This window comes from Zalophus californianus, chromosome 5 (assembly GCF_009762305.2).
Source record: "Zalophus californianus isolate mZalCal1 chromosome 5, mZalCal1.pri.v2, whole genome shotgun sequence".
Taxonomy (NCBI): Eukaryota; Metazoa; Chordata; class Mammalia; order Carnivora; family Otariidae; genus Zalophus; species Zalophus californianus.
In genome coordinates this window covers 3,356,343-3,384,337 of record NC_045599.1, presented here as the reverse complement: position 1 = coordinate 3,384,337, position 27,995 = coordinate 3,356,343, and the positions used below count along the sequence as shown (strand labels likewise).

Here is a 27,995-nt window from a genome sequence, read left to right as displayed (position 1 = left end):
AATATGTGCTTATCTGTTTTGTCTGGTGTGTTTATCTGCTTTTGTCATTTTAAATCATCTAATGTATTATGTTAAAAGTTTAAATGCAAATACACTTAGATTATGGAACACATTGTTGAAATTTTGACATGAAAATATATGTGTAATTCAGTGTCACTAACAACTATCATTCTCACTTTATAAATCATCAGACCATGTATTGTAATGAGAACTGTTGTATGCAAATAATGAATCACTGAACACTACATAAAAAAATAAAATCTTAAAAAAATAAAGTAATAAAATAAAATGAGTTTAATGACATACAGATAATTGAAAATCTCTTTACTGTTTTGAACCACAAGGTAATGTACAAATTACATGAGACAATAATCTAATTTAAATAGAGGGTTGTTTGACCTAAACATAACTTTAAAAACATGCTTTTATGAGATTGATGTTTTACCATACATTTTAATAGAAGGATGGTGGGGTGTGAGGGTGGCTCAGTCAATTGAGAATTTCACTCTTGACTTCAACTCAGGTCATGATCTCAGGGTCCTGGGATCCAGCCCTGTGTCTGGGGCAATGCTCAGCAGGGAGTGTGCTTGAGAGTCTCTCTCCCTCTCCCATTGCCCTTCCCCCCTTGGGTTCTCTCTCTCTTTTAAGTAAATAAGTAAATAAATCAATAAATCAATCTTTGAGAAATGAGAAAAAGCGATAATTACTTGAAGGAATGTTCTTGTGAGGCTGAAGAATGTGGAGCTTAGAGGTGAGGAGCAGCTATATATTTAAAGCCTTTCCATGGTGATATGAAGGAACACATGGTTATGTGAGACTTCAGGCAGAGGATTTCTAAAGTGAAACTTTACTACTAGGATCCAGTGCATAATTTCTTTATCACCAGGATTAAGTAGCCACATGAATATTGTTCATATCCCCATTTATTCTTGAAAACTGGATGAATGTTTCATAAAAGAGATGATAACATTTGTGGGGAAACTATGTATGATGATTATTATATATAGAAAACTTTATGTACCTGAGATGAGAATAATATCTTAAAAAATACCAAATATATTTAGGAATATTAGAGTCTAAAAAGCAACACAGAATACATATGTACTTACAGCTATAATATTTGATTTCTGTATGCAAAATGTTTTTCATTTTTAAGGGACTAGCTCCAGAAACTTTGCTTTGTTCTAGGGACCAGAGTTCTGAAACTCTGTAGCAAAATCCATCTGATTTGTTGTTTTCCACTGGAAAGCCATCACTAAAAGTGGTGGTAAGCCACTCATAAAGCAATCTTTTTATTCAGCTTATTTTGGACTGAAAGCTTATACCCAGAGTATATTAAAAAGGGGGACATATGCATCTGTCCATCCATGATTTCACATCATATAGCATAAATCAAGCAAGACAAATGTCTTTTGATCAGTTTAGGTCAGCTGGATTCACTATTTTCTCCAGGATTCTTTAGGTAATATGGACTATGTTATCCTGTGAGTTAATTTCTATGTAGTACACCAATAATAGTGAAATAGTTTCTATATTATATGTTTTTCCTTTCATCTCTACAGAGATTTCAAGACTGAAATATTTGGAGAACCACGCTATGACTGGGAATTCAGTCTTCTAGGTCTGCTGCAATACACCCCCAACTCACTTCTGTCTCTTTATGCTTATCACCATGATGTTTCTTTTCACAGTAACTGGAAGCAGCCTCCTAATTCTACTGATCCTGGTAGACCACCATCTTCATATCTTAATAATTTTTTCTTTGGCAACTCTCTCATTGACATCCTCTTCACACGTGCCTTTGTCCCCAAGATGATGAATGACTACCTTCTGCCTAAGACAATCATCTCCACTTTTCACTGAGGCACCCAGATCTTCCTAGGGTTGGCCCTGGTGGGGGGGACTGAGTGTATCCTCTTCGGATTCATGTCCTATAACTGATATTTTGCCATCTGCAAACCTTTACACTATCTACTCCTCATGAACTGACACCTCTATAGATTGATGGCTGTTAGCTCATGGACCAGTGGTACTTTCAGTGCCTTGATACATACTGTCTACACCATGAAGTTCCGCTTTGGTGGATCCAGAGAAATCAGTCATTTTTACCATGAACTTCCTATTGTCTTGTGTCTCTCCTATGAGGTCCTTGGCCTATGAGACTGGGATTTTGATCAGCACCACCATTCTGCTTCTGGTTCCATTCTCAGCCATCCTTCCCTCCTACACACTCATCCTTTTCACCATCATCCAAATGGCTTCTGCTGAGTGCTACATTAGAAATTAGGTGCTTTTCAGCAGTTTCCTTTCAGTGACTTAGAAATCAGCCTTTGAGAATCTGCTAACAGGATTAAAATCCCTGAGGCTTGGTATCTTCTTATAGGAACCAGACCCTTGAGTAACTCTCTCATTAATGGTATTATTGATTGTTGCTGTTGTCTTCCTTGAAAATTTAATAGTGTGAATTGAAAAATGACCACCAGTTGGCCTAATCATTTTCTGATTGAAAATTTTAGGTAAATTTCAACACTTGTAGGTTTCTGTCTTAGTTTAATGTCATTTATAAAGGAATCCTGAAAAGTCATAATATTTAAGGCAACCAAAGAAACAGGTACAGAAAACTGCATTAATTCTCTGAGTTACTTGCTGGGGATACAAGTTCTGAAATGTGTATTAATTAGTCTCATGGGTTTCAGATGGGAGAACAGTCAGCCATTTAAGTAAAAAGACTATCTTGATAGCCATGCCTTTAACCCTGCATTCTCTGTCTGAGGTTTTCTAGTTCATGACACAAAACCTTCATCACAGCAGATCCAATAAGGACAGGAATAGTAATGCCAATATTCTTTTTTTTTAAATTTTTTTGTTATGTTAATCACCATATACTATATAATTTGTTTTGGTGTACTGTTCCATGATTCATTGTTTGTTCATAACACCCAGTGCTCCATGCAGAACGTGCCCTCCTCAATACCCATCACCAGGCTAACCCATCCCCCCACCCTCCTCCCCTCCAGAAACCTCAGTTTGTTTTTCAGAGTCCATCATCTCTCCTGGTTCGTCTCCCCCTCTGACTTACTCCCCTTCATTCTTCCTCTCCTGCTATCTTCTTCTTTTTCTTTTTTCTTAACATATGTTGCGTTATTTGTTTCAGAAGTACAGACCTGCAATTCAACAGTCTTACACAATTCACAGCACTCACCGTAGCACATATCTTCCCCAATGTCCATCACCCAGCCACCCCATCCCTCCCACCCCCGACCACTCCAGCAACCCTCAGTTTGTTCCTGAGATTAAGAATTCCTCATATCAGTGAGGTCATATGATACATGTCTTTCTCTGATTGACTTATTTCACTCAGCATAACACCCTCCAGTTCCATCCATGTCATTGCAAATGGGAAGATCTCATTCCTTTTGATGGCTGCATAATATTCCATTGTGTATATATACCACCTCTTCTTTATCCATTCATCTGTCGATGGATATCTTGGCTCTTTCCACAGTTTGGCTATTGTGGACATTGCTGCTATAAACATTGGGGTGCACGTGCCCCTTCGGGTCCCTACATTTGTATCTTTGGGGTAAATACCCAGTAGTGCAATTGCTGGATCGAATGGTAGCTCTAATTTCAACTGTTTGAGGAACCTCCATACTGTTTTCCAGAGGGGTTGCACCAGCTTGAGTAATGCCAATATTCTTAAGTCTCTGCTGTCCCTGATTATCACCTCTGCTAGAGGTTCTGTTAAGATATGCAAGCTATGAATTGGCAAATTCAAGGAGTAACAGGGTAGTAGTGTAAAACCTTCTGAATGGATAATAGAATCAATTAGAAAACTGGTAATCAGTAAAGATACCTATGATTTGTCTAGTTTCGTTTAGTGATAAAGTGTGTAAGGGATCAATTCATTATTTTACCACTATCTAATACAATTAGATTGGATAAGTTGTCTAATCTTAGTATGTCCTTTTCACCACCTGTAGTTTGTTACAAAATAGTACTATTCTCACAGTGGTATTTTGAGGATTTAAATAATTTTTCTCTATAAGTGTTATCTGTGAATATTATCTATGTCTTCTCTCTGCTTATGCACCCATACTCATCTCTTCATTCACATTTGTAGATACATTTTAAAATCTCACTTGAAGACACATCATTCTACACATGTATGGTAGGGAAAAAAAAATGAGTAAATAAGCCCTAGATTTATTACCTTCCTGTTTTACTAGAAACAAGATCATTCTTCATTAACAGTAAATCTGCCCACTTAGTTGATTTTAGATTATATGCACCATATGTACTAAAGACAGTGCTTAACAAATACCCATGTGATTTTTATAGTTCTCAGCTTCTGTATTTGTATTGTAACCATATGATTACATCTTTGCGAAAGAGGTTGGGTGTGAGAAAAAATCATTTCTAGCCATCTATCTATGACTTTTCCATGGAGACATTGGCGATCACGTGATCCAGGACACAGCTGCAAAAAAAAGACAACCCCATTTGTGTCATGGTGCCTCATCAAATACATGAAAACTTTGCTATCTTAAGACACTGAAGTTGCTTATTGTCATAGTTACATTGATTACCCTACTACAGCATAACATACTATCAGATTTTCTCCTAATAATCTGTTAACTTGTAGTAGGAATGATTCACCATAATGCCAAATTCTGTGATATGCTTAAGGAAAATACATGGTGCTGTTATTGATTGTTTTATTTTTAACTTGTAAAAATTATATGCACAGTATCTTCTGCATATATTTATAATGAGACAATGTAGAACAAGTCAGTTTATTGCAAAAATATATATAAATTCCTAAGTAATATAGATTTTCTTTATAATTAAATATTTTGAGACTTTGAGATTTTCCTGTGAAAATACAAACTGGAATTTAAAGATTATGTAAGAATGGCTGAAATTACTCATATGTGAAGAGATATAGTATTTTTATATTTGAGTCTACTGTCTGGAAATAGCACAGGTAATAAGATTATCCAGGTTTCAATTTGTATTTTGTTCATTTTGATTTCATTTCTATTTTACTTCTTGTTTTCCCCAGTGTCATATACTGAAATACTAATTTATTTCTTTATAATTGAATTAATCTTATTCTATGAGACCTTACTTCTATTCACAGAAGAAAAAATAAAAATAATTAAATTCAAATTTCAAGGGACTGACGTATTTCTGTATATACAATTTGTCAGTCCAAGTTTATACTCTATTATATCAAGAATCTTCTGCTTCCCTTTTTCCGCTTTCTTCCTGAGACTCAGTGAAGGTACAGGAGTGACCTTTTTGAAGGGTCTCATGATTATGACTGCACTTAGAAAAGTGTTTTCTGGTCTGAAACCATTCCCTGATTTTCACAGCTCCCTTCGGTGTATTTATCCTAACTGTGATAATGAGTCAGACTTTGATGCATCCCTGTCTTGTCTTCCTCAGTGTTGGCTCTCCACGCACAGTCCATGCACTGTGGGGGATAAGGAAGTGTGTAAGAGTGTCTTGGCATTTCTTCAGACATGTTGCATTAGCCTCCACCTTGCCCTTCACTGGTACCAAGTGCCGTCCAAGCTCAGCCTTATCCTCCCTCCACTGTTTGCTCCAGCTGTCAACCAGGCCTGAGTCATAACTCTATGCCATTCTCCAGGCTGTATTGCTAACTGAGGACACATAGCCATCCTGGCCTGTCCAGTCTTCTATAGCCACCCTGTACAGTGTCCACTGTGGTTTCCTCAAGATGATTCTGCTCTTAGATGCAGACCACAGGCTTCCCCAGGTTAGCATCCCCAAATTCATCCAAAGGGAGCTGCTTATCTAAGATCCCCAATAACTGTGCTTAAGACCACCAGGGGTCATGTTAAAGCAGAGTGTAAAGTATCTTCTTCATAGAATTTTCTTAACTTCCTTCTATAGGTCAAATGAAAGTTCTTGACAAATTTTAATCACAGATTTTTCTTTCTTTTGTCCTCTCAGAAAGATAGAATAAACACTGGGCTCTGTGTGTCCAAGGCTGTTTTTTTTTTTTCAATATGAAAAATCAAGTGTTTAATCTTCACAAAAGAATGTTTGTCCAACTACCTTGGATTGCAAATTCAACACACTTTGATTTGAGATAATTTTCTTTGCCAAAAACTCAAAAATTTTCTTTTTCATACTTTTGATTGATACAGTGAATCAACATTACTGTTAATTGTATTGTTGGAAACATGTAAACACTAAGAACAGATAGGTATTATCTGGAGTAAAAATTGTATTAATATATGGCAACTGCAGTGAATAAACTTTCTCTCTGATATTTATACCTATTATGTTATTTTAGCTGGCATTTTAACAGAATGGAAAATAAAATCTTAATAACATATAATCTCTTTACTTTATTCCTAGAGGTTTGTACATTTGAACGACCTAAACTTTTGCTATTTTTAAAAAGATATCACCCAGTTACATTGATCTGTTCTACTGCTCTTTTTGTTTCTATTTCATTGATTTCTGCTCTGATCTTCATTATTTCTCTTCTCTTGCTGGATTTAGGCTTTACTTGCTGTTTTTTCTCTAGCTTCTTTAGGTGTAGGCTTAGGTTGTGTATTTGAGACCTTTCTTGTTTCTTGAGAAAGGCTTGTATTGCTATATTCTTTCCTCTTAGGACTGCCTTTGCTGCATCCCAAAGATTTTGAAGTTGTGTTTTCATTTGCATTGGTTTCCATGAATTTTTTTAATTCTTCTTTAATTTCCTGGTTAACCCATTCATTCTTCAGTAGGATGCTCTTTAGCCTCCATGTATGAGTTCTTTCTGACTTTCTTCTTGTGATTGAGTTCTAGTTTCAGAGCATTGTGGTTTGAAAATATGCAGGGAATGATCCCAATCTTTTGGTACCAGCTGAGACCTGATTTGTAACCTAGGATGTGATCTGTTCTGGAGAATGTTCCATGGGCACTAGGGAAGAATGTGTATTCTGTTGTTTTGGGATATAATGTCCTGAATATGTCTGTGAAGTCCATTTGGTCCAGTGTTTCATTTAAAGTCTTTATTTCCTTGTTGATCTTTTGCTTAGATGATCTGTCCATTTCAGTCAGGGGGGTGCTAAAGTCCCCCACTATTATTGTATTGTTGTCGATGTGTTTCTTTGCCTTTGTTATTAAGTGGCTTATATAACTGGCTGCTCCCATGTTAGGGGCATAGATATTTACAATTGTTAGATCTTCTAGTTGGATAGACCCTTTAAGTGTGATATAGTGAAACAAACTGAGGGTTGCTGGAGTGTTGGGGGTTGGTAGGAGGGATGCGGTGGCTGGGTGATAGACACTGGGGAGGGTATGTGCTATGGTGAGCTCTGTGTATTGTGCAAGACTGTTGAATCACAGATCTGTACCTCTGAAACAAATAATACACTCTATGTTTTAAAAAAAAAAGAAGAAGATAGCCGGAGGGGAAGAATGAAGGGGGGGAAGTTGGACGGGGAGATGAACGATGAAAGACGATAGACTCTGAAAAACAAACTGAGGGTTCTAGAGGGGAAGGGGGTGAGAGGATGGGTTAGCCTGGTGATGGGTATTAAAGAGGGCATGTTCTGCATGGAGCACTGGGTGTTATACGCAAACAATGAATCATGGAGCACTACACCAAAAACTAATGATGTGATGTATGGTGATTAACATGACATAATAATATTAATAATAAAATATATCACCCAAATTGTGTGAAAGTTACAAATGAAAAAAATGAAAAAATGAAAAATATGGCCAAATAAATTATACATATAATATAAACTAATTTAATAAATTTAATAAACTTTGGTATGTAAGTATGTGTATATGTATTATATATGTCAAATTATGTTTCTTCAATTACATTCATCCCATTTTATTTTAAATTATTAGATGTTCTGGTTAATTTAATAAAACCCAGAAAATAAGTAGTATTTGTGGATACAATATGACTATATACTTACCAGATGTTAGTATGTGAAATACAGAAATAGAGAAAAAATTAATAAAATGATTTTTTTCAATAGTAATAAATGTTAAAATCAATACCTCTTGGCTTTCCCCCCAGGATCTGACAGAAAATTCTGTGAAAACATCTGGGAAATTTTCATTACCCCTCCCCCCAGGTTGGCCTCAGGCCATCCTGCATTATTAGTGACTCTCAGGGGGCATTGCCACATGAACACAACCAAAACAACAAATGTTCAGAATAACCTCCAAGTATAGAATCCTACAGTCACCACTGCAGATGTCATGGATGTATCTGAAACGTCAAGTACAGAATTGAGAGGTGAGTTGGTAGTTTTTAAAAAGCAGAAAAACTACTCTAGAGGAGTGCCTGGGTGGCTCAGCCATTAAGTGTCTGCCTTCGGCTCAGGTCATGGTCCCAGGGTCCTGGGATGGAGGCCAGCTTCAGGCTCCCTGCTCTGCCGGAAGACTGCTTCTCCCTCTCCCACTCCCCCTGCTTGTGTTCCCTCTCTCGCAGTGTCTCTCTCTGTCAAATAAATAAATAAAATCTTTTTAAAAAATATAAAAAAATAAAAAGCAGAAAAACTGCTCCAGAAAGTTTGCTCAGAAAATCCAGGTGGAACTGCCCAGAAGTGAGAAAGACAGTGACCTTCTGTTTCCAACTTGTGTTTTTGTGGAGGAACATGCAAATGCTATAGGAACACTTTGAATACAATTACATAAGAATTGCTGTTTGGTAAGCACTGGGATAAGTTACTGATGAATTCACATCTCATTAACTAGAAGACTTCAAAAAGAAAATTGTACTTGGGCTATAAGGAGTATAAATTACTATATACAGAATTTAAAAGAGAAAATTCAAAGAACCAGATGGATACTTCTGAACTTTTTATTTACTTATTTATTTTTATTTTTTTAAGATATTTTTAAAGATTTTATTTATTTATTTATTTGAAACAGAGAGACAGCTGGAGAGGGAACACAAGCAGGGGGTGTGGGAGAGGGAGAAGCAGGCTCCCGGCTGGCAGGGAGCCCAATGTGGGGCTCGATCCCAGGACCCTGAGATCATGACCAAAGGCAGACGCCTAAGGACTGAGCCACCCAGGTGCCCCACTTCTGAACTTTTTAAAGACAAAGTTCTGTTTATGGATAAAACATACATTATCTTCAATTACAGGAGTAACTTTTGTGATCATAATCTATCCTAGTGAAAAATAATGAAGTGGTTGATATTATGTATGAAATTTTTACCTGAATGTGGGGAGTAAGACACAGCCCTACCCTCAAGGCTGCCACATCCAAGAAATAGAGACACTTGAAGCCTGATGAGATGGGTGACGGATACTAAAATAAAAGTATAGGTGAACTAGAATAGAATGATAAGTGGTAGAAAAATGTATTTATCCTGAGCTGACCAAATAAATTCATATAACGGTATGCTTAGGATAGAATTAAAATGTAAGATTAACACACTGGACAACTCGGGGAATGGAACGCCAGGTAATTTTCAATGGTGTGATGTGGCTACAGCCTTCTGCAGAATCTCTAGCGTGGCGCAGATGAAGGTGATAGCAAATGTGAGAATGTCTGTAATGAGACTTTTTCTTATGGATTTTATACTCTAGGCAATGTAGATGGTCACATATATGCACCTGATATGATTATACACATTTTAGTTCCATTTTCAGTTATACTTTTGCCAATGTGGTTGCATGTCTGGAAGGAAACACTGCTGCCATTCAAGGGGTCAGTTAAGAGACAGAGTTCAGAATAAGCTTCCAGGGGGTGTCAACACTGATGGCTTTTTAAACAAGAACGTTAGGCAGATTGCCTGGAGAAAAAGCACAGACATCAGTTTTGTGTTTGTTTTCTTTGTCTTCAGAGACAATTTACAAACACGATGTCTACATTGGAAAAGACGAGGGTCAGACTAAGACTTACTGAAACAGGCTTGAGCAATGTCCACTCATATGAGAAAGGGATTCAACTGAGATGCGCAGATGATCCAGGGAATCAAGATAACACACAGAGTCAAGTCCTCAACAAATGAACTAGGGGGTGTGGCTTCCTCTGTGGAATTCTGTCAGTGAGGGAGACGTGGTTACATGGTGCCGAGGGATTTACCTTAGTGCTGACTCTTACTGTTCTTTTGCCCTGTGCACTCACTAAACCTTTAGTGAAATTGGCATAATGGTAACTGCACAGACAACCTGGCATTGCTTTTGTGAAATTAAAATGTGAGTATACAGAAAGAAAATGGTAAAAAATATCATTGCAAAATCTTAGTAGGTGATGAATGTGCAAATGAAGAACATAAATATGGAAAAGATACCCAAGCTACCATTAATTTTGTTTTTCAACATCAACAAAAATAATTTTCTTGGCCAGATTGTTCTTTGTCTGTGGAGTGATCTGTGCATTGTAGAATATTTAGGAGCAGCTACTAGATGTCAGTAGCACCCCCAGTAATGACAACCAAACACCTCTCTAGACATTGCATGATGTCCCCTGAGGAGAGGGCAATTTCCACCCCCACACCCACCCCTTTGTTAGGAACGCGTACATTACTGGTAACTTAAGCTAAGCCCTCAATATTACCTACTTATTTTAATTTATTTTACTTTTTCTTTTTTTTTTTTTAAGAGAGAGATTATGTGCCTCTGCTAGTGAGCAGAGGGACAGGGTTTCAGGGGTGGAGGGAGAGGGAGAGAAAATCTCCAACAGACTTCCCACTGAGTGTGGAGCCCACCTCGCCCACAGATTGGATCTCACAATGCTGAGATCATGACCTAAGGCAAAATCAAGAGTTGGTCACTTAATGGACTAAGGTGCCCTGATGCCCGCACCTAATTTAATTTTTATACCTGTTTGATTTGCATGCTACAAGCATACAGAGGTAAATTCACCAGATCAATATCACATGTCTTATAAGTGACAATACTACAGATAAAATCAATGTTTGACATCAAAATTTGTGCAATTTACTTTTGAAATGTAGCAGCATCAATTGAACCCGAAACACAATACAAAAAAGCCTACATTTTATTTTATTTTTTTTATTTTCTTATTATTATGTTAATCACCATACATTACATCATTATAACAACCAGTGCTCCATGCACAACGTGCCCTCTTTAATACCATCACCAGGCTAACCCATCCCCCCACCCCTCTCCCCTCTAGAACCCTCAGTTTGTTTTTAAGAGTCCATCATCTCTCACGGTTCATCTTCCCCTCTGATTTCCGCCCTGCATTCTTCTCTTCCTGCTATATTCTTCTTCTTCTTCTTTTTTTTTTTTTAAAGATTTTATTTATTTATTTGAGAGAGAGAGAGAGAATGAGAGATAGAAAGCACGAGAGGGAAGAGGGTCAGAGGGAGAAGCAGACTCCCTGCTGAGCAGGGAGCCTGATGCGGGACTCGATCCTGGGACTCCAGGATCATGACCTGAGCCGAAGGCAGTCGCTTAACCAACTGAGCCACCCAGGCGCCCCTTCTTCTTCTTTTTTAACAGAGTGTATTATTTGAATCAGAGGTACAGATCTGTGATTCAACAGTCTTGCACAATTCACAGCGCTCATCATAGCACATACCCTCCCCAATGTCTATCACCCAACCACCCCATCCCTCCCACACCCCACCACTCCAGCAACCCTCAATTTGTTTCCTGAGATTAAGAATTCCTCATATCAGTGAGGTCATATGATACATGTCTTTCTCTGATTGACTTATTTCACTTGGCATAATACCCTCCAGTTCCATCCACATCATTGCAAATGGCAAGATCTCATTCCTTTTGATGGCTGCATAATATTCCATTGTGTATATATACCACCTCTTCTTTATCCATTTGTCTGTCGATGGACATCTTGGCTCTATCCACAGTTGGTTAATGTGGATATTGCTGCTATAAACATTGGGGTGCACCAACCCCTTCAGATCCCTACATTTGTATCTTTGTGGTAAATACCCAGTAGTGCAATTGGTGGATCGTATGGTAGCTCTATTTTCAACTTTTTGAAAAAAACTCCATACTGTTTTCCAGAGTGGTTGCTCCAGCTTGCATTCCCACCAACAGTGTACGAGGGTTCCCCTTTCTCCACATCCCCGCCAACATCTGTCGTTTCCTGACTTGTTAATTTTAGCCATTCTGACTGGTGTGAGGTGATATACAATTGAGGTTTTGATTTGGATTTCCCTGATGCCGAGAGATGTTGAGCAATTTTTCATGTGTTTTTTTGGCCATTTGGATGTCTTCTTTGAAAAAAATGTCTGTTTATGTCTTCTGCCCATTTCTTGACTAGATCATTTGTTCTTAGGTTGTTGACTTTAAAGAGATATTTATAGATTTTGGATAATAGCCCTTTATCTGATATGTCATTTGCAAATAACTTCTCCCATTCTGTCGGTTATCTTTTGGTTTTGTTGACTGTTGCTTCTGTTGTGCAAAACCTTTTTATCTTGATGAGGTCCCAATAGTTCATTTTTGCCTTTGCTTCCCTTGCCTTTGGCAATGTTTCTAGGAAGAAGTTGCTGCGGCTGAGGTCGAAGAGGTTCCTGCCTGTGTTCTCCTTTAGGATTTTGGTGGACTCCTGTCTCACCTTGAAGTCTTTCAACCATTTTGAGTCTATTTTTGTGTGTGGTGTAAAGAAATGGTCCAGTCTCATTCGTCTGCATGTGGCTGTCCAATTTTCGCAAGACCATTTGTTGAAGAGACTGTCTTATTTCCATTGGACATTCTTTCCTGCTTTGTCAAAGATGAGTTGACCATAGAGTTGAGGGTCCATTTCTGGGCTCTCTATTCTGTTCCATTGATCTATGTGTTTGTTTTTGTGCCAGTACCATACTGTCTTGATGATGACAGCTTTGTAATAGAGCTGGAAGTCCGGAATTGTGATGCCGCCAGCTTTGCGTTTCTTTTTCAAAATTCCTCAGGCTATTCGGGATCTTTTCTGGTTCCATAGCAATTTTAGGATTATTTGTTCCATTTCTTTGAAAAAAGTGGATGGTATTTTGATGGGGATTGCATTGAATGTGTAGATTACTCTAGGTAGCATTGACAACTTCACAATATTTGTACTTCCAATCCATGATCGTGGAAGGTTTTTCCATTTCTTTGTGCCTTCCTCAATTTCTTTCATGATTATTTTATAGTTTTCTCAGTACAGATTCGTTGCCTCTTTGGTTAGATTTATTCCTAGGTATCTTATGGTTTTGGGTGCAATTGAAAATGGGATCGACTCCTTCATTTCTCTTTCTTCTGTCTTGTTGTTGGTTTATAGGAATGCCACTGATTTCTGTGCATTGAGATTATATCCTGCCACTTGACTGAATTCCTGTATGAGTTTTAGCAGTTATGTGGTGGAGTCTTTTGGGTTTTCCACATAAAGTATATCATCTGCAAAGAGTGAGAATTTGACTTCTTCTTTGCTGATTTGAATGCCATTTATTTCCTTTTGTTGTCTGATTGCTGTGGCTAGGACTTCTAATACAATGTTGAATAGCAGTGGTGAGAGTGGACATCCCTGCCGTGTTCCTGACCTTAGGGGAAAAGCTCTCTGTTTTTCCCCATTGAGAATGATATTCACTGTGGGTTTTTCATAGATGGCTTTTATGATATTGAGGTATGTACAGTCTATCCTTATACTCTGAAGAGTTTGATCAAGAAAGGATGCTGTACTTTGTCAAATGCTTTTTCTGCATCTATTGAGAGGATCATATGGTTCTTGTTCTTTCATTTATTAATGTATTGTATCACATTGATTGATTTGTGGATGTTGACAAATCTTGCAACCCAGGGATAAATTGCATTTGGTTGTGCTGAATAATCGTTTTAATGGACTGTTGTATCCTATTGGCTAGTATTTTTTTAAATTTTATTATGTTAGTCACCATACAATACATCATTGGTTTTTGATGTGGTAATCCACGATCTATTGTTTTTATATAACACCCAGTGCTCCATGCAGTATGTGCCCTCCTTAATACCCATCACCAGGCTAACCAATGCGCCCTCCCCCCTCCCCTCTAAAACCCTGTTTGTTTCTCAGAGTCCACAGTCTTTCATGGTTCATCTCTCCCTCCATTTCCCCCACCTCATTTTTCCTTTCCTTCTCCTAATGTCCTCCATGCTATTCTTTATGTTCCACAAATAAGTGAAACCATATGATAATTGACTTTCTCTGCTTGACTTATTTCACTTAGCATAATCTCCTCCAGTCCCATCCATGTTGATGGAAAAGTTGGGTATTCATCCTTTCTGATGGCTGAGTAATATTCCATTGTATATATGGACCTCATCTTCATTATCCATTCATCTGTGGAAGGGCATCTCGGCTCTTTCCACAGTTTGGCTATTGCAGACATTGCTGCTATGAACATTGGGGTGCATATGGACCTTCTTTTCACTACATCTGTGTCTTTGGGGTAAATACCCAAGAGTGCAACTGCTGGGTCATAGAGTAGCTCTATTTTTAAATGTTTGAGGCACCTCCACACTGTATTCCAATGTGGCTGTACCAACTTGCATTCCCACCAACAGTGTAAGAGGGTTCCCCTTTCTTCAAAACCTCTCCAACATTTGTTGTTTCTTGCCCTGTCCATTTTTGCCATTTCTAACTGGTGTAAGGTGGTATCTCAATGTGGTTTTGATTTGAATTTCCCTGATGGCTAATGATGATGAATTTTGGTGAGAATTTTTGCATCCATGTTCATCAAGGATATTGGTCTGTCATTCTCCTTTTTAATGGGGTCTTTGTCTGGTTTGGGGATGAAGGTAATGGTGGCCTCAAAACAAGTTTGGAAGTGTTCCTTCCATTTCTATTTTTTGGAACAGTTTCAGAAGAATAGGTATTAATTCTTCTTTAAATGTTTGGTAGAATTCCCCTGGTAAGCCATCTGGCCTTGGCCTTTTGTTTTTTGGGAGATTTTTGATGACTGCTTCAGTTTCTTTGGTGGTTATAGGTCTGTTCAGGTTTTCTATTTCTTCCTGGTTCAGTTTTGGTAGTGGATACATCTCTAGGAATGCATCCATTTCTTCCAGATTATCTAATTTCCTGGCATAGTTTTGCTCATAATATGTTCTTATAATTGGTTGTATTTTTTTGGTGCTGATCGTGATCTCTCCTCTTTCATTCATGATTTTGTTGATTTGGGTCATTTTTCTTTTTGATAAGTGATAACTTATCTCTTTGATAAGTTTATCAATCTTGTTAATTCTTTCAAAGAACCAGCTCTTAGTTTTGTTGATCTGTTCTACTGTTCTTTTGGTTTCTATTTCATTGATTTCTGCTCTGATCTTTATAATTTCTCTTCTCCTGCTGGGTTTAGGCTTTGTTTACTGTTCTTTCTCCAGCTCCTTTAGGTATAGGCTTAGTTTGTGTATTTGAGACCTTTTTGTTTCTTGAGAAAGGCATTTATTGCTCTATACTCTTCTCTTAGGCCAGCCTTTGCAGCATCCTAAAGATTTTGAACAGTTGTGTTTTCATTTTCATTGGTTTCCATGAATTTTTTTTATTTCGTCTTTAATTTCCTGGTTGACCCATTCATTCTTTAGTAGGATGGTCTTTAGACTCCATGTATTTGAGTTCTTTCCCACTTTCCTCTTGTGATTGAGTTCTAGTTTCAAAGCATTGTGGTCCGAAAATATGCAGGGAGTGATCACAATTGTTTGGTACCATTTGAGACCTGATTTATGACCTAGGATGTGATCTATTCTGGAGAATGTTCCATGGGCACTAGAGAAGAATGTGTATTCCGTTGCTTTGGGATGGAATGTTCTGAATATGTCTGTGAAGTCCATTTGGTCCAGGGTGTCATTTAAAGTCTTTATTTCCTTGTTGATCTTTTGCTTAGATGATCTGTCCATTTCCGTGAGGGGGGTGTTAAAGTCCCCCACTATTATTTTATTGTTGTCAATGTGTTTCTTTGATTTGTTATTAATTGGCTTATATAATTTTCTGCTCCCAATGTTAGCGGCATAGATATTTACAATTGTTAGATCTTCTTGTTGGATAGACCCTTTAAGTAGGATATAGTGTCCTTCCTCATCTCTTATTACAGTCTTTGGTTTAAAATCTAATTTGTCTGATACAAGAATTGCCACTCCAGCTCTCTTTTGGTGCTATTAGCATGGTAAATGGTTTTCCACCCCCTCACTTTCAATGTGGGGGTGTCTTGGGGTCTAAAATAAGTCTCTTGCAGACAGCATATCGATGGGTCTTGTTTTTTTATCCAATCTGGTAGCCTGTGTCTTTTGATTGGGGCATTTAGCCCATTTACATTCAGGGTAACTATTGAAAGATATGAATTTAGTGCCATTGTATTGCCTGTAAGGTGACTCTTACTGTATATTGTCTGTGTTCTTTTCTGGTCTATGTTGCTTTTAGGCTCTCTGCTTAGAGGACCCTTTCAATATTTCTTGTAGTGCTTGTTTCATGTTTGCAAATTCCTTTTTTTTTTTTTTTTTGTTTATCCTGGAATCTTTTGATCTCTCCCTTTGTTTTCAATGACAGCCTAGCTGGATATAGTATATAGTATAGATATTTTTTATATAGATATTTTATTGCTCTGAATATATCATGCCAGTCCTTTCTGGCCTGCCAGGTCTCTGTGGGTAGGTCTGTTGCCAATCTAATGTTTCTACCATTGTAGGTTACAGATCTCTTGTCCCGAGCTGCTTTCAGGATTTTCTCTTTGTCACTGCGACTCGTAAGCTTTATTATAGTCGTTGGGGTGTTGACCTATTTTTATTGATTTCGAGAAGGTTTCTCTGTACCTCCTGGATTTTGATGTCTGTTTCCTTCCCCAAATTGGGGAAGTTCTCTGTTATAATTTGCTCCAATATAACTTCTGACACTCTCTCCTTTATTCTTCTGGGATCCCAATTATTCTAATGTTGTTTTGTCTTCTGGTATCACTTAACTCTCGAATTCTGCCTTCATGGTCTGGTAGTTGTTTATCTCTCTTTTTCTCAGCTTCTTTATTTTCCATCATTTGGTCTTCTATATCACTAATGCTCTCTCTGCCTCATTTCTCCTAGCAGTTAGAGCCTCCATTTTTTATTGCACCTCATTAATAGCCTTTTTGATTTCAACTTTGCTAGATTTTAGTTCTTTTATTTCCCCAGAAAGGGTTTTTCTAATATCTTCCATGCTTTTTTCAAGCCCAGCTAGTATTTTAAAGTTATCATTTTGAACTCTAGTTCCGACATCGTTCTAATGTCCATATTGTTTAGGTCCCTGGCAGTCGGTACTGCCTCCTGTTCTTATTGTTGAGGTGATTTTTTTTCCATCTTTTCATTTTGTCCAGAGGAGAATAGATAAATGGGAGAACAAAATGCTAACAGGGTAACAACGTTCTCAGAAAATATAGAGTAAACAAATCAGAAAAGACCTGAAACTGGGGGAAAGGAAAGGGAACGAAAGAAAAAAGAAAAGGAAAAGAAAAGAAAAAGATAAAAATAAAACAAAAAAAAGCAGAATATGATCAAATATGATCAGGCTGGTGCATAGATCAGTGCCACACACTAGACTTTGGGCATATTTCGGTCATTTAGAAGAAAGTGCCTCCCAAAATTTTAAAGAAAGAAAAACTTATGTATGTACAAAAATAAGGGTTAATACGATGAAGGGATGGAATATGATAGTAAAGATGAAAATTATAAAAGATTTATAAAAGGAATTGATAAGATAAAAAGTTGGTTGAAAAAAGAAAGAAGAGGATTTAAAAAAAAAGGGAGAGAATGCAATCAGGCAGGAGTGTAGAACAAAACCATACACTAGATATTTAGGGTATATTTTGATCTGTTAGAAGAAACTGTATCTCAAAATTTTAATGAGAGAACAATATATATACCAGAAATAAGGTTAACTACTATGAAGCGATAGAATATGACTCTAAAAATGAAAAATAAAAAATATCTTTTTAAAAAGGGATTGGTAAGATGTTGGTTGAAAAAGGGAAAAAGAAAAATTAAAAAAAAATGAAAAGAAAGGGCAGTTAAAAAAATTAACTTTGAAAGACTAAAGAATCATGGAAAAAAGCCATGATTTCTCTGTGCAGTATTCCCCTAGTGCTGGAGTTCTGCTATTCTCCCTGATCCGCAAACTTGGTCTTGGCTGGCTGTTTTTGCTGACTTTCTGGGGGAGGGGCATGTTGCCGTGGTTCCCAAATGTCTTTGCCGGAGGTGGAATTGCCCTGCCCTTGCCTGTCGGGCTAAGTAATCTGCTCGGGTTTGCTCCCGGGAGCTTTTGTTTCCTTCAAGCATTCCATACAGTTTTGGAGGATGACGGTGAAAATGGTGGCCTCCCAATCTCTGTGCAGGAGGAGCTGAGAACTTGGGACCCCACTGCTCAGTGCACCTCCAGAGAAAAGCAGTCAATCACTCCCATCTCCCCGGTCTCCGGCCGCACTCCGTGCTCACCCGGCCTGTGACTGAGCGTTTCTATCTCTGGCACCCGACCCCGTGTGGAGTCTCCAAACCCAGCAGATCCTTGCGGTGCACTCCTGTGCCGCTTCTCCTGGGGGAGGAAGGAGAGTCTCCCTGTATCTGCCGCTTGTTGGGTCCCTGCTGTAGGAGCAGTGGCCCGACTGTGCCGCGGATCATGCTTTGTGGCAACCAGGAGCTGATAGCCCACACCTCGGCTCCATCTCTGCAGCCATCTTCCCTGCTCTGATACCCAGGAGCTCTGCTGCACTCAGTCACCCCCAGTCTTTTTGTGACCCAGAGGGTTCTGAGACCACACCATCCCAGCGAGTGTTCCACCCCCTGCTTAGCCACTGGAGCTACATCCTTCAGGAGAGCTGACTTCTAAAAGTTCTGATTTTGTGCTCCGCTGCTCTATCACTTGCCAGCAATGGCTGACAGAGGCCCCCTCTCCCGCGGTCTATCCTCCCGAATACCGCCTCGGATTCACTTATCCGCACGTCCTACCTTCCAGTAAGTGGTCGCTTTTCCATTCAGAGAGTTGTTGCTATTTTCTTTGATCTCCTGTTGAGTTCGTAGGTGTTCCGAATGGTTTGATCCCTATCCAGCTGAATTCCTGGGACCAGACAAAATCCAGGTCTCATACACACCGCCATCTTTCTCTGCCCCCCAGGAAGCCTACATTTTAATGATCTATGTGCATGTTCACATCTGTATGTATAACCTTCGGATTCTAATTAGTTTTAATTCATGAAATTTTATGGAAACATGCACAAATACAAATTACCTGTTTGTACCCAATTATTGAAATTGCAACTTGTTTAAACAAGTTACTTAAGAGATACTTAAATGTGGGCGGCTGGGTGGCTCAGTCGGTTAAGTGACTGCGTTAGGCTCAGGTCATGATCCTGGAGTCCCGGGATCGAGTCCTGCATAGGGCTCCCTGCTCAGCGAGGAACCTGCTTCTCCCTCTAACCCTCCCCCCTCTCATGTACTCTCTCTCTCTCATTCTCACTCTCTCAAAATAAATAAACAAATCTTTAAAAAAAGAGAGATACTTAAATGTTTAAATCATTCAAGGAATACAGAGTTTAAAGTAAGAAGTTCCCTTTGCTTCTGCTATGTTGGGGCTGGCTGAGTTAAACTTTGGTGGAACAATGGAGATCAAACAGGACTACATACATGGAGACATAATTAGACACTGTAAGGGGGGGTAGGATATTTGGTATCTGTACATGAACTTTGGCTGGTTAGATATCTTAAAGGATTTCTTAAAGCATGAAAGATTTCTATAGATAATTTATCTTTGCTGTAGCAGGCTAACTTCTGGTAAGAATTATTGCTGGCTTAAAATGTCACTCCAGAAAAGAAGGGAAGAACTTTGAATCAGTTTTGACTTGGACATAGATCTCGGCATAGTGAATCAGAAAACAGATTCTAGACCTAGCTATACATTGGTTGTTGTGTTGTTTTGTTGTTGTTGTTGTTCTTCTTCTTCTTCTTCTTTTCTTCTTTTCTTTTTTCTTCTTCTTCTTCTTCTTTTCTTCTTCTTTCTTTTTTGGAGAACTTATGCATTTATTTGAGAGAGAGCATGAATAGGAGGGAGAAGGGGAGGAGGAGAGAATCTCTTGAGTTATTATTTATTGGTAAATGATATTCTGAGGCCTCCCTTCTTCCATTTAGTAGAGGCCAGATGTTAACTGCTGGGTTGTTATAGGGAGCCAGTGAGAATACAGGAAAATCAGGAGAACTGAAGAAACATGTCTCTAAGGAGAAGATGTAAAATGTGTAACTTTAATCTCTAAAACAATATAATTTGGGCATAAAATAATTTATCAAATATATTTGTCATCATCTGCTTCCTAGTAGGAATAGAGAATTCTTGTTTAAATAGTTACTTTATTGGAAGTAAGGGGTGACTAACATAAATAATCCTTCTTTCCTAATCATTGCTTCTTCTAAGGTAAAGGATAAACATATCTTTTTAGCTCAGGGTAAGTTACTTAAATTCTATGAATGTCCATTATGTTACAACTGTTGATGGTGATACACATCTCAGATTGTTGTCAAGTTGATATGATTTCTGACCCTCATCCAGGATGTTAGTGAGATGGTTAACAAAGTTCCTTCCACATATGTGAATGGCCCAGGAGCAAAACATGTTCTGTCTCTCATCCAATATGTCACTTCAGACAGATGCCATGAATTCTCCCCTATGCGCAGTGAAATTAATGCTAATGCTTAAATGTCAAAGTTTTCAGGGAGGTTGAAAGTAATCAACACAGGTGAGAGTTTTTGTAAATAGACTATGCATAGGCTAGTTATTTTTACTTCAGTGGCTAGAAGCAGAAGAAATGGGCAAGCATTAATCTAATTATTTCTTTATACATTCAAAAATTGTCTACTCTGTCAACATTAAAATAAGCATTTAGTGGGTATGATTGAATTCATGCTAGGGAGATTTAATTTTAATGAAGTCCTAGTATAAATGGTATAAAAAATACAAATGAGCCAAACCCATATTCATTTGAATTGTGATTCAACTTGTGCTCAGTCTGAGTTCAATAAAAATTATGCTTATGCTTAATTAAAATTTAATATTTTTGATACATGAATTTATGAAGGGCATCAAATTATTCATATCATATTCAGGTAGATATAGATTTTTTCTTTTTATTATTTCATGGATTCTTTACAGTAGATTTTGAATGGAAATGCTTACCGTCTCAACTTGTGACTTTGTGAAACAACATAGAAATTCTTTCTCAAAATAAGAAACATTGAATATTTATTTAAGGAACTGGGTATTTTACGAAAATTTCACAAATAGACCAAAATAATTTGAAAAAATGATAAAAACCTCACATTTTATTTATTTACCACAGATGAGTTTTTCTCTTTCTTCATGAAAAGCAATTTAAAAAAATGGAAAATTACAACCAAACATTGACTGATTTCCTATTATTGGGGTTCTTTCCACCATCAAGAATTGGCCTGTTTCTTTTCATTTTCACTGTACTTATTTTCTTATTGGCTCTGTTTGGCAACGTGTCCATGATGGTCCTTATCCTCCTGGACACCTATCTCCACACACCCATGTATTTTCTACTTAGTCAGCTCTCCCTCATGGACCTGAACTACATCTCCACCATTGTCCCCAAGATGGCCTTTGATTATATCTTTGGAAACAAGTCCATCTCACTCATTGGGTGTGGTGTTCAGAGCTTCTTCTTCTTGACTTTAGCTAGTGCAGAAGGATTAATGTTGGCCTCTATGGCTTATGATCATTATGTGGCTATTTGCTTTCCTCTTCACTATCCCATTCATATGAGCAAAAGAGTGTGTGTGCTGATGATAACAGGATCTTGGATAATGGGCTCAATCAACTCCTGTGCCCACACTGTATGTGCCCTCCATATCCCTTATTGTCAAGCCAGAGCCATCAACCATTTCTTCTGTGATGTCCCCGCCATGTTGACTCTGGCCTGCATGGACACCCGAGTCTCTGAGTACACATGGTTTGTGAGCACCACCCCTTTCCTTGTGTTTCCTTTCATTGACATTGCATGTTCCTATGGCCATGTGATCCTTGCAATCTGCCGCATGTGCTCAGCAGAAGGGAAGAAGGCTTATTCGACCTGCAACACCCACCTCACTGTCGTAACTTTCTATTATGCACCCTTTGCTTACACTTATCTACGCCCAAGATCCTTCCGATCTCCCACAGAGAGGTCTTGGCTGTCTTCTGCACCATCCTGACCCCAATGCTCAACCCGATCATCTACAGCCTGAGAAACAAGGAGGTGATGGGGGCCCTGAGAAGAGTGATTCAGAGGTTTGGTTCTGTAGAAATGTAGACAAAGTTCTCATTACCGTGGCCTTAGAAGTACATCAATTTCACCTTTTACCCTCAAGAACAATGTCATTCCAGGATTGAAGACAGAGACTACATTAATTTAGACAATTTAAATAATTGATACTTGACAAAATAATTCAATATTCTCAATCAGTGTTATTGTTTTCTTTCTAGCAATTTTTCAATAAATGTAAAGAACATATATTTCCCTTAATTGTGTGCAATGAGATTTTATTAATTCATTGAAATGATAATAGAAACAGTCCAAGTTGATGGTATTATTCATTATAATAGTTCTAACATACTTAGCATATCTCCCCAAATGGATAAAATAGGGGGAAAGAACAATAACTGTTATAACATTATCAGGTTTAATGAGTTTGATTTCTATTATAGTTTGTACTTAACTAGTAAATAGTGATTTTTTGCTTTCCTAATTTTCAGAAGTGATAGATATAGAGATTAGCCAAAGAGTTCTGCATTAGATATTCTCACACCACTAAAGAGGAAATACAAGTTTATATATTTTATGAGCAGGGCCCTGGAAGTAACTAGACAAAGCAGTTTATCACAGGTCTACCCTGTCAGGACAAATAATTAAATAATTATTATTGGGGAGATGCAAAATGAACTATGGAAGAATGAGAACCATTTTCTAAAAGGATTCAGGGGAGTTGTATACTGTTGAGTGCAGATTAATCAATCTGAGCCACTCCTCAGTCATCCCTCCAAATATTCAAATTGTACATCCCCAACAGCCAGTATTACCATTTCATAAGATAATTTTTGTTATGGGCATTTCATTATACATATAGTGTTCTTATAATTCCACTGAACCAGATTTGGGGGTTGGTATGGTGTTAACCTCTCTGCATCACTATTATTAATAGATAGACCTGTTTAGTCTCTGGCTTACAGAGGTCTTCCCATTACCTTCAGCTTAGCTCTACACTTGAACACTATAGATGAATGGCCTTCACTGTTTATGGGATAATTCTACTATACTCTTTATTTTATGAGGTCAGGTGTAAATAAGGAAGAATAAACATGTAAGAAACCCTGTATTATCTAAAGCATCACAGTGATGGATGACTGCTATATTAGAATTGGAAAAAATGGTAATTATTTTTCCCAAAATAGAAGATCCACATGTTAGAAGATATACAACGAATTTGGATATATATATTTAAAGATTTTATTTATGTATTTGAGAGAGAGAATGAAATAGAGAGAGAGAGCATGAGAGGGGGGAGGGTCCGAGGGAGAAGCAGACTCATTGCTGAGCAGGGAGCCCGATGTGGGACTCGATCCCGGGACTCCAGGATCATGACCTGAGCTGAAGGCAGTCGCTTAACCAACTGAGCCACCCAGGCGCCCCGAATTTGGATATTTTTATACTAAAACTAAGTGAACCTCTGAGATTTCTGAACTATTCTGTGATTAAAGGGATCTCTTAACAGAAATAAATTCAGCAAAACTTAAGCAGAAAATATTATATTAAAAAGAGTGAAAGACATTCAGATTATCCAGAAATGCTGGCACAATGATCTCTTGAGACTTCACAACCAAAATCAATATCCAACATGTCCCTAAGAATGGTTTCTATGATTCACACCATTCACAGCTCAAAAATCATATGATGGGCTCCTCTGAAAACAGGGTGAATTGCAATAAATTTTTATTTATTATTCCTGTGCTGTTTGCTTACTGGATACAAACATCCCTTGCTTTTTGTGAGACCTACCCCAAAATAAAAGTTTGAAGTTAAATAATATAATGGGAAGTATGAATATATGCTTTTCCCATACTTGAGAGTCAGACAAGGAAGTGACTATTTAGTACTAGCATAGACATCAGGAAATTTTGTTTTCTAAGACATGTCAGGGGAGAAGTCAGACAGGAAAGAATTGTTAATGTTCTATAAACTTTCTGTTGAAACAAGAGTCCTGTTGAAAGAAGGCTTCTCAGTGTTTTTTTTTAATGGTCTATTCTTTGTGATGAATATATAAGAAATATACATTTCAAAATATGCAAATTTGTTTATTTATTTAAAACCTGTATTAAATAAAAAATTGGGGGCACCTGGGTGGCTCAGTTGTTTAAATGACTGACTCTTGATTTTGGCTCAGGTCATGATCTCAGGGTGGTAAGACTGAGTCTTGTGTTGGGCTCTGCACTGAGTGTGGAGCTTACTTCTGATTTTTTTTTTTAAGATTTTATTTTTATTTATTTGAGAGAGAGAATGAGATAGAGATAGAGAGAGCATGAGACAGGGGAGGGTCAGAGGGAGAAGCAGACTCCCCGCTGAACAAGGAACCCGACGCGGGACTCGATCCCAGGACTCCAGGATCATGACCTGAGCCGAAGGCACACGCTTAACCAACTGAGCCGCCCAGGCGCCCCTTACTTCTGATTCTCTCTCTCCCTCTCCATCTGTCCCCCTTCTCTACTCACGCACACCTGTTTTCTCTCTCTCTGAAAAATAAAAATAAATAAATAAAATAACTCTAATAGAAAATTTCAAGAGTATAACACAGTTTGTATCATTAACTATATTCACATTGCTGTATATGCGATCTTCAGAACTTATTCACCTTGCATAATGGATATTTTATAGCCTTTGACACAAATCTCCCCACATTTCCCCTTCCCATCAGCCACTGACAACTGCCATTTAACTTTCTACTTTTAAGAGTTCGATTATTTTAGATACCACTCACCAGTGTAATTGGGCACTGTTTATATTTCTGCATGTGACTCATTCTACTTAGCATAATGTCCTCCAGTCTCATATATGTTGTTAAAAATGGAAGTAATAACTTTTTCAGGGCTCTTATATATTCCATATTTATCCATTCCTTTGTTGATTAACTCTTAGGTTATTCACATCTTAGCTATTGTGAATAATGCTGCAATAATCATACGAGTGCACATATTCTTCAAAGCATGGATTTTACTTCCTTTGGGTATATATCTATATATACCTGGGATTGCAGTATCATATATTATTTCTATTTTTAATTATTTAAGGAACTCCCATGCTCTTTCATATAGTGGCTCTACCAATTGACATTCCCAGCAGCAGTGCACAAGTATCTCCTTTTCTCTACATCCTGAACAACACTTATTATCTTTTGCCTTTTTTATAAGAGACATGGCTCATTTAATTGGCAGGCAGGATAGGGCATGAACCTTGCTACTGTCCATGCTATTAAGCTGGAAGGAGAATGTAAACCTTGGTGTTCAACATCCTCTCCATGCCAAGGACAGTTTCAGCACCTCCCCTGCTATTTGTGGAAAATTAAGTCCTGAATCATTTGTGATGCGGAAAACAAAGGCAGGAAGAATATAACCACAACGAATCATCTTACAACATGTGGTCCACTAATATACACCTAAGACATGCAGAAGATGGCATTCCTAAAGGGTCTCATGACTAATGGTTTACTACATAGTGAATGGTAACCTGATCTTGACAATAACCAGACCTCCAAGGCCCTTGTAAAGCTCACTTTCAACACACAAATTCCTTAGAGACTTACTTATCTTTAAGTCAAACTCACTAACAAATATATAATCAGTCACTCCTCACAATCACAAGTATAACTCTTTCTGCCCATGAGTCCTGTCCCTACTCTTTAATAAAAGCACCTTTTTGCACTGAAAAAGACTCAGGAATTCTTTCCGAACCATCTGCTTGATGGTCCCACATCATTTGACATTCTATTTGCGCTTTTAAGTTGTGGGTTCTTTCTGTGCCGCAGGGCAGACAAGTCTGTTCAAGGACCCTTAGTAGTATCCCTGTCCATAGCATTTCTCAGCTTGGGGGGAAGGTCCTTTTGTTACCAAGTCTCCATCTCTCTTTCCATTCTGTATGTGATCTCTCTATTTTTTTAAGTGTAGATGCTGTTCACTCAGCCCTCAGTTCTTCAGTAGGAATTGTTCTATATATAGGTGTAGATTTCATGAGGAGAGGAGGAGGTAAGTTCAGAGTTTTCCTGCATCTCCCTGTTGAACAGAACTTGAGGCTTTTTTTTTTTTTTCCAAAATTTGTCATTGTGGATTTGAGGGAAAATGGTAGATTAGGAGGACCCTAAGCTCACCTCATCCCATGCATACAACTAGGTAATACTTACATCAGTGTAAATAATCCATAAAATGGCCCAAACATTGCCAAAACAAACTCTACAACTAAATGTAAAGAAGAGACCACATCAAATAAAGTAGGAGGGGCAAAGGTGCTGTTGGGAGCTAAATAGACCCACAGGACTGTCTATGTGAGTGAGGGACACTGAGGGCACTTATAGGGGAGAGAAAAAGACCCATACATATGGACGGTCCACAGAGGGAAAACAAATACCCATAACATTTGGTTTTGAAAACTAAAGGGGCCGGATTTTGTGAGCTCTTAAAACCAGCATTTAAACTTAGAACTTTAATATTCAGTGGGATCAGATCTGGGAGAACAAGTAGGGTGAGAAGAAGCTGATTCTATGCCTTTGAAGAGACCACACAACAGACAGAACAAAGAGATACAGCACAGAAGAAACAGTTTGCAAAACACTTGGGGCATATGGAAGAGATACTAACTTAATGATCTCAGAGCATGTTCTGGAGGGTCAGAGATCCTTGGGAGATTTCTCCAGTAAAAAACAACAACAACAACAACTATAACAACAACAAAACTTTGAAGGTGGCTTTCCTTACTCCATTCCCAGCATAAACAAATAGTTTCATGCAGGCAACAGGACTTTTTTTTTTTTTAAAGATTTTGTTATTTATTTGAGAGAGAGAATGAGATAGAGAGCACGAGAGGGAAGAGGGTCAGAGAGTCAGAGGGAGAAGCAGACTCCCTGCTGAGCAGGGAGCCCGATGTGGGACTCGATCCCGGGACTCCAGGATCATGACCTGAGCCGAAGGCAGTCGCTTAACCAACTGAGCCACCCAGGCGCCGCAACAGGACTTTTCTATCTGCTACCTGACCTCATAACACTGTTGCAGTGCCCCTGCCTGCAGTCTGTGCATCTGTCTCCTCCAACTCCACTGGCCTTGCTCTCTCCAGCTGCTGGTCTCCTCTCATAGAAGACCTGCACACAATCCTTGCTGACACTACACATCTGTCTCAAATGCTTTGTGAATCAGTCACCTACAATACAGTTTAGGCTGGAGCCCATCCATAGTGTTGCCACAGCCTGGCAGTGTCAAGCAGCCATGACAGGTGCCAGCACAACTCCAGAGTAATCCCTGCCCTGGGGAGAGGGAAAGATAGTGACACAGGCTAGTTAAACTCATACTTCAGGAATGTATGTTGGCATATAGTTGGTTTGACTACTGGGCCCACCCACCAGTGAAAGTTTCTCAGGGGACAATGCAGGGAAATTGTCCTGCAGTTTGGTGCTACTGTATCTCTGTAAAATGCCTGGTATGTCTCAATTCATGGCCAAAGAGGACCACACTGTCTTACTAACACCATAGGTACCAAACACGGCCCACAACAAGAAAGACAGCCACTGCTGAAAACTGAGATGAAGGGAAATGTGGCTCAGTCACAACACTAGGTGCATATAACACACATAAGAGAAATGCTTGAAGCACCAGGCACTTGTGAACAGGGATCACTGCACCACAAGGCACTGCAGGACCTCTTCTCCATAAGACCACTATTTCAAGAACAGGAGACAAAGATGGTTTTCTTTTTTTTTTTTTTTTAATTTTTATTGTTATGTTAATCACCATATATTACATCATTAGTT

General features: G+C 38.3%; 2 protein-coding genes across 2 annotated transcripts in view; both read left to right on the top strand.

The window, feature by feature from the left end:
• Positions 1-27,995, top strand: part of LOC113929117 (olfactory receptor 2L5-like) — an 85,483-nt gene that overhangs the window by 42,548 nt on the left and 14,940 nt on the right. The window contains exon 2 of the mRNA XM_027605755.1: positions 8,063-8,284. The gene's annotated coding sequence lies outside the window, so the exon portion shown is untranslated. The remainder of the gene's footprint in view (positions 1-8,062; positions 8,285-27,995) is intronic.
• Positions 20,398-22,243, top strand: LOC113929119 (olfactory receptor 2L3-like). The gene is given in 3 exon segments (XM_035727455.1): positions 20,398-20,408; positions 21,311-22,113; positions 22,116-22,243. Coding segments are annotated over 2 exon segments (930 nt in total). The 5' UTR covers positions 20,398-20,408; position 21,311.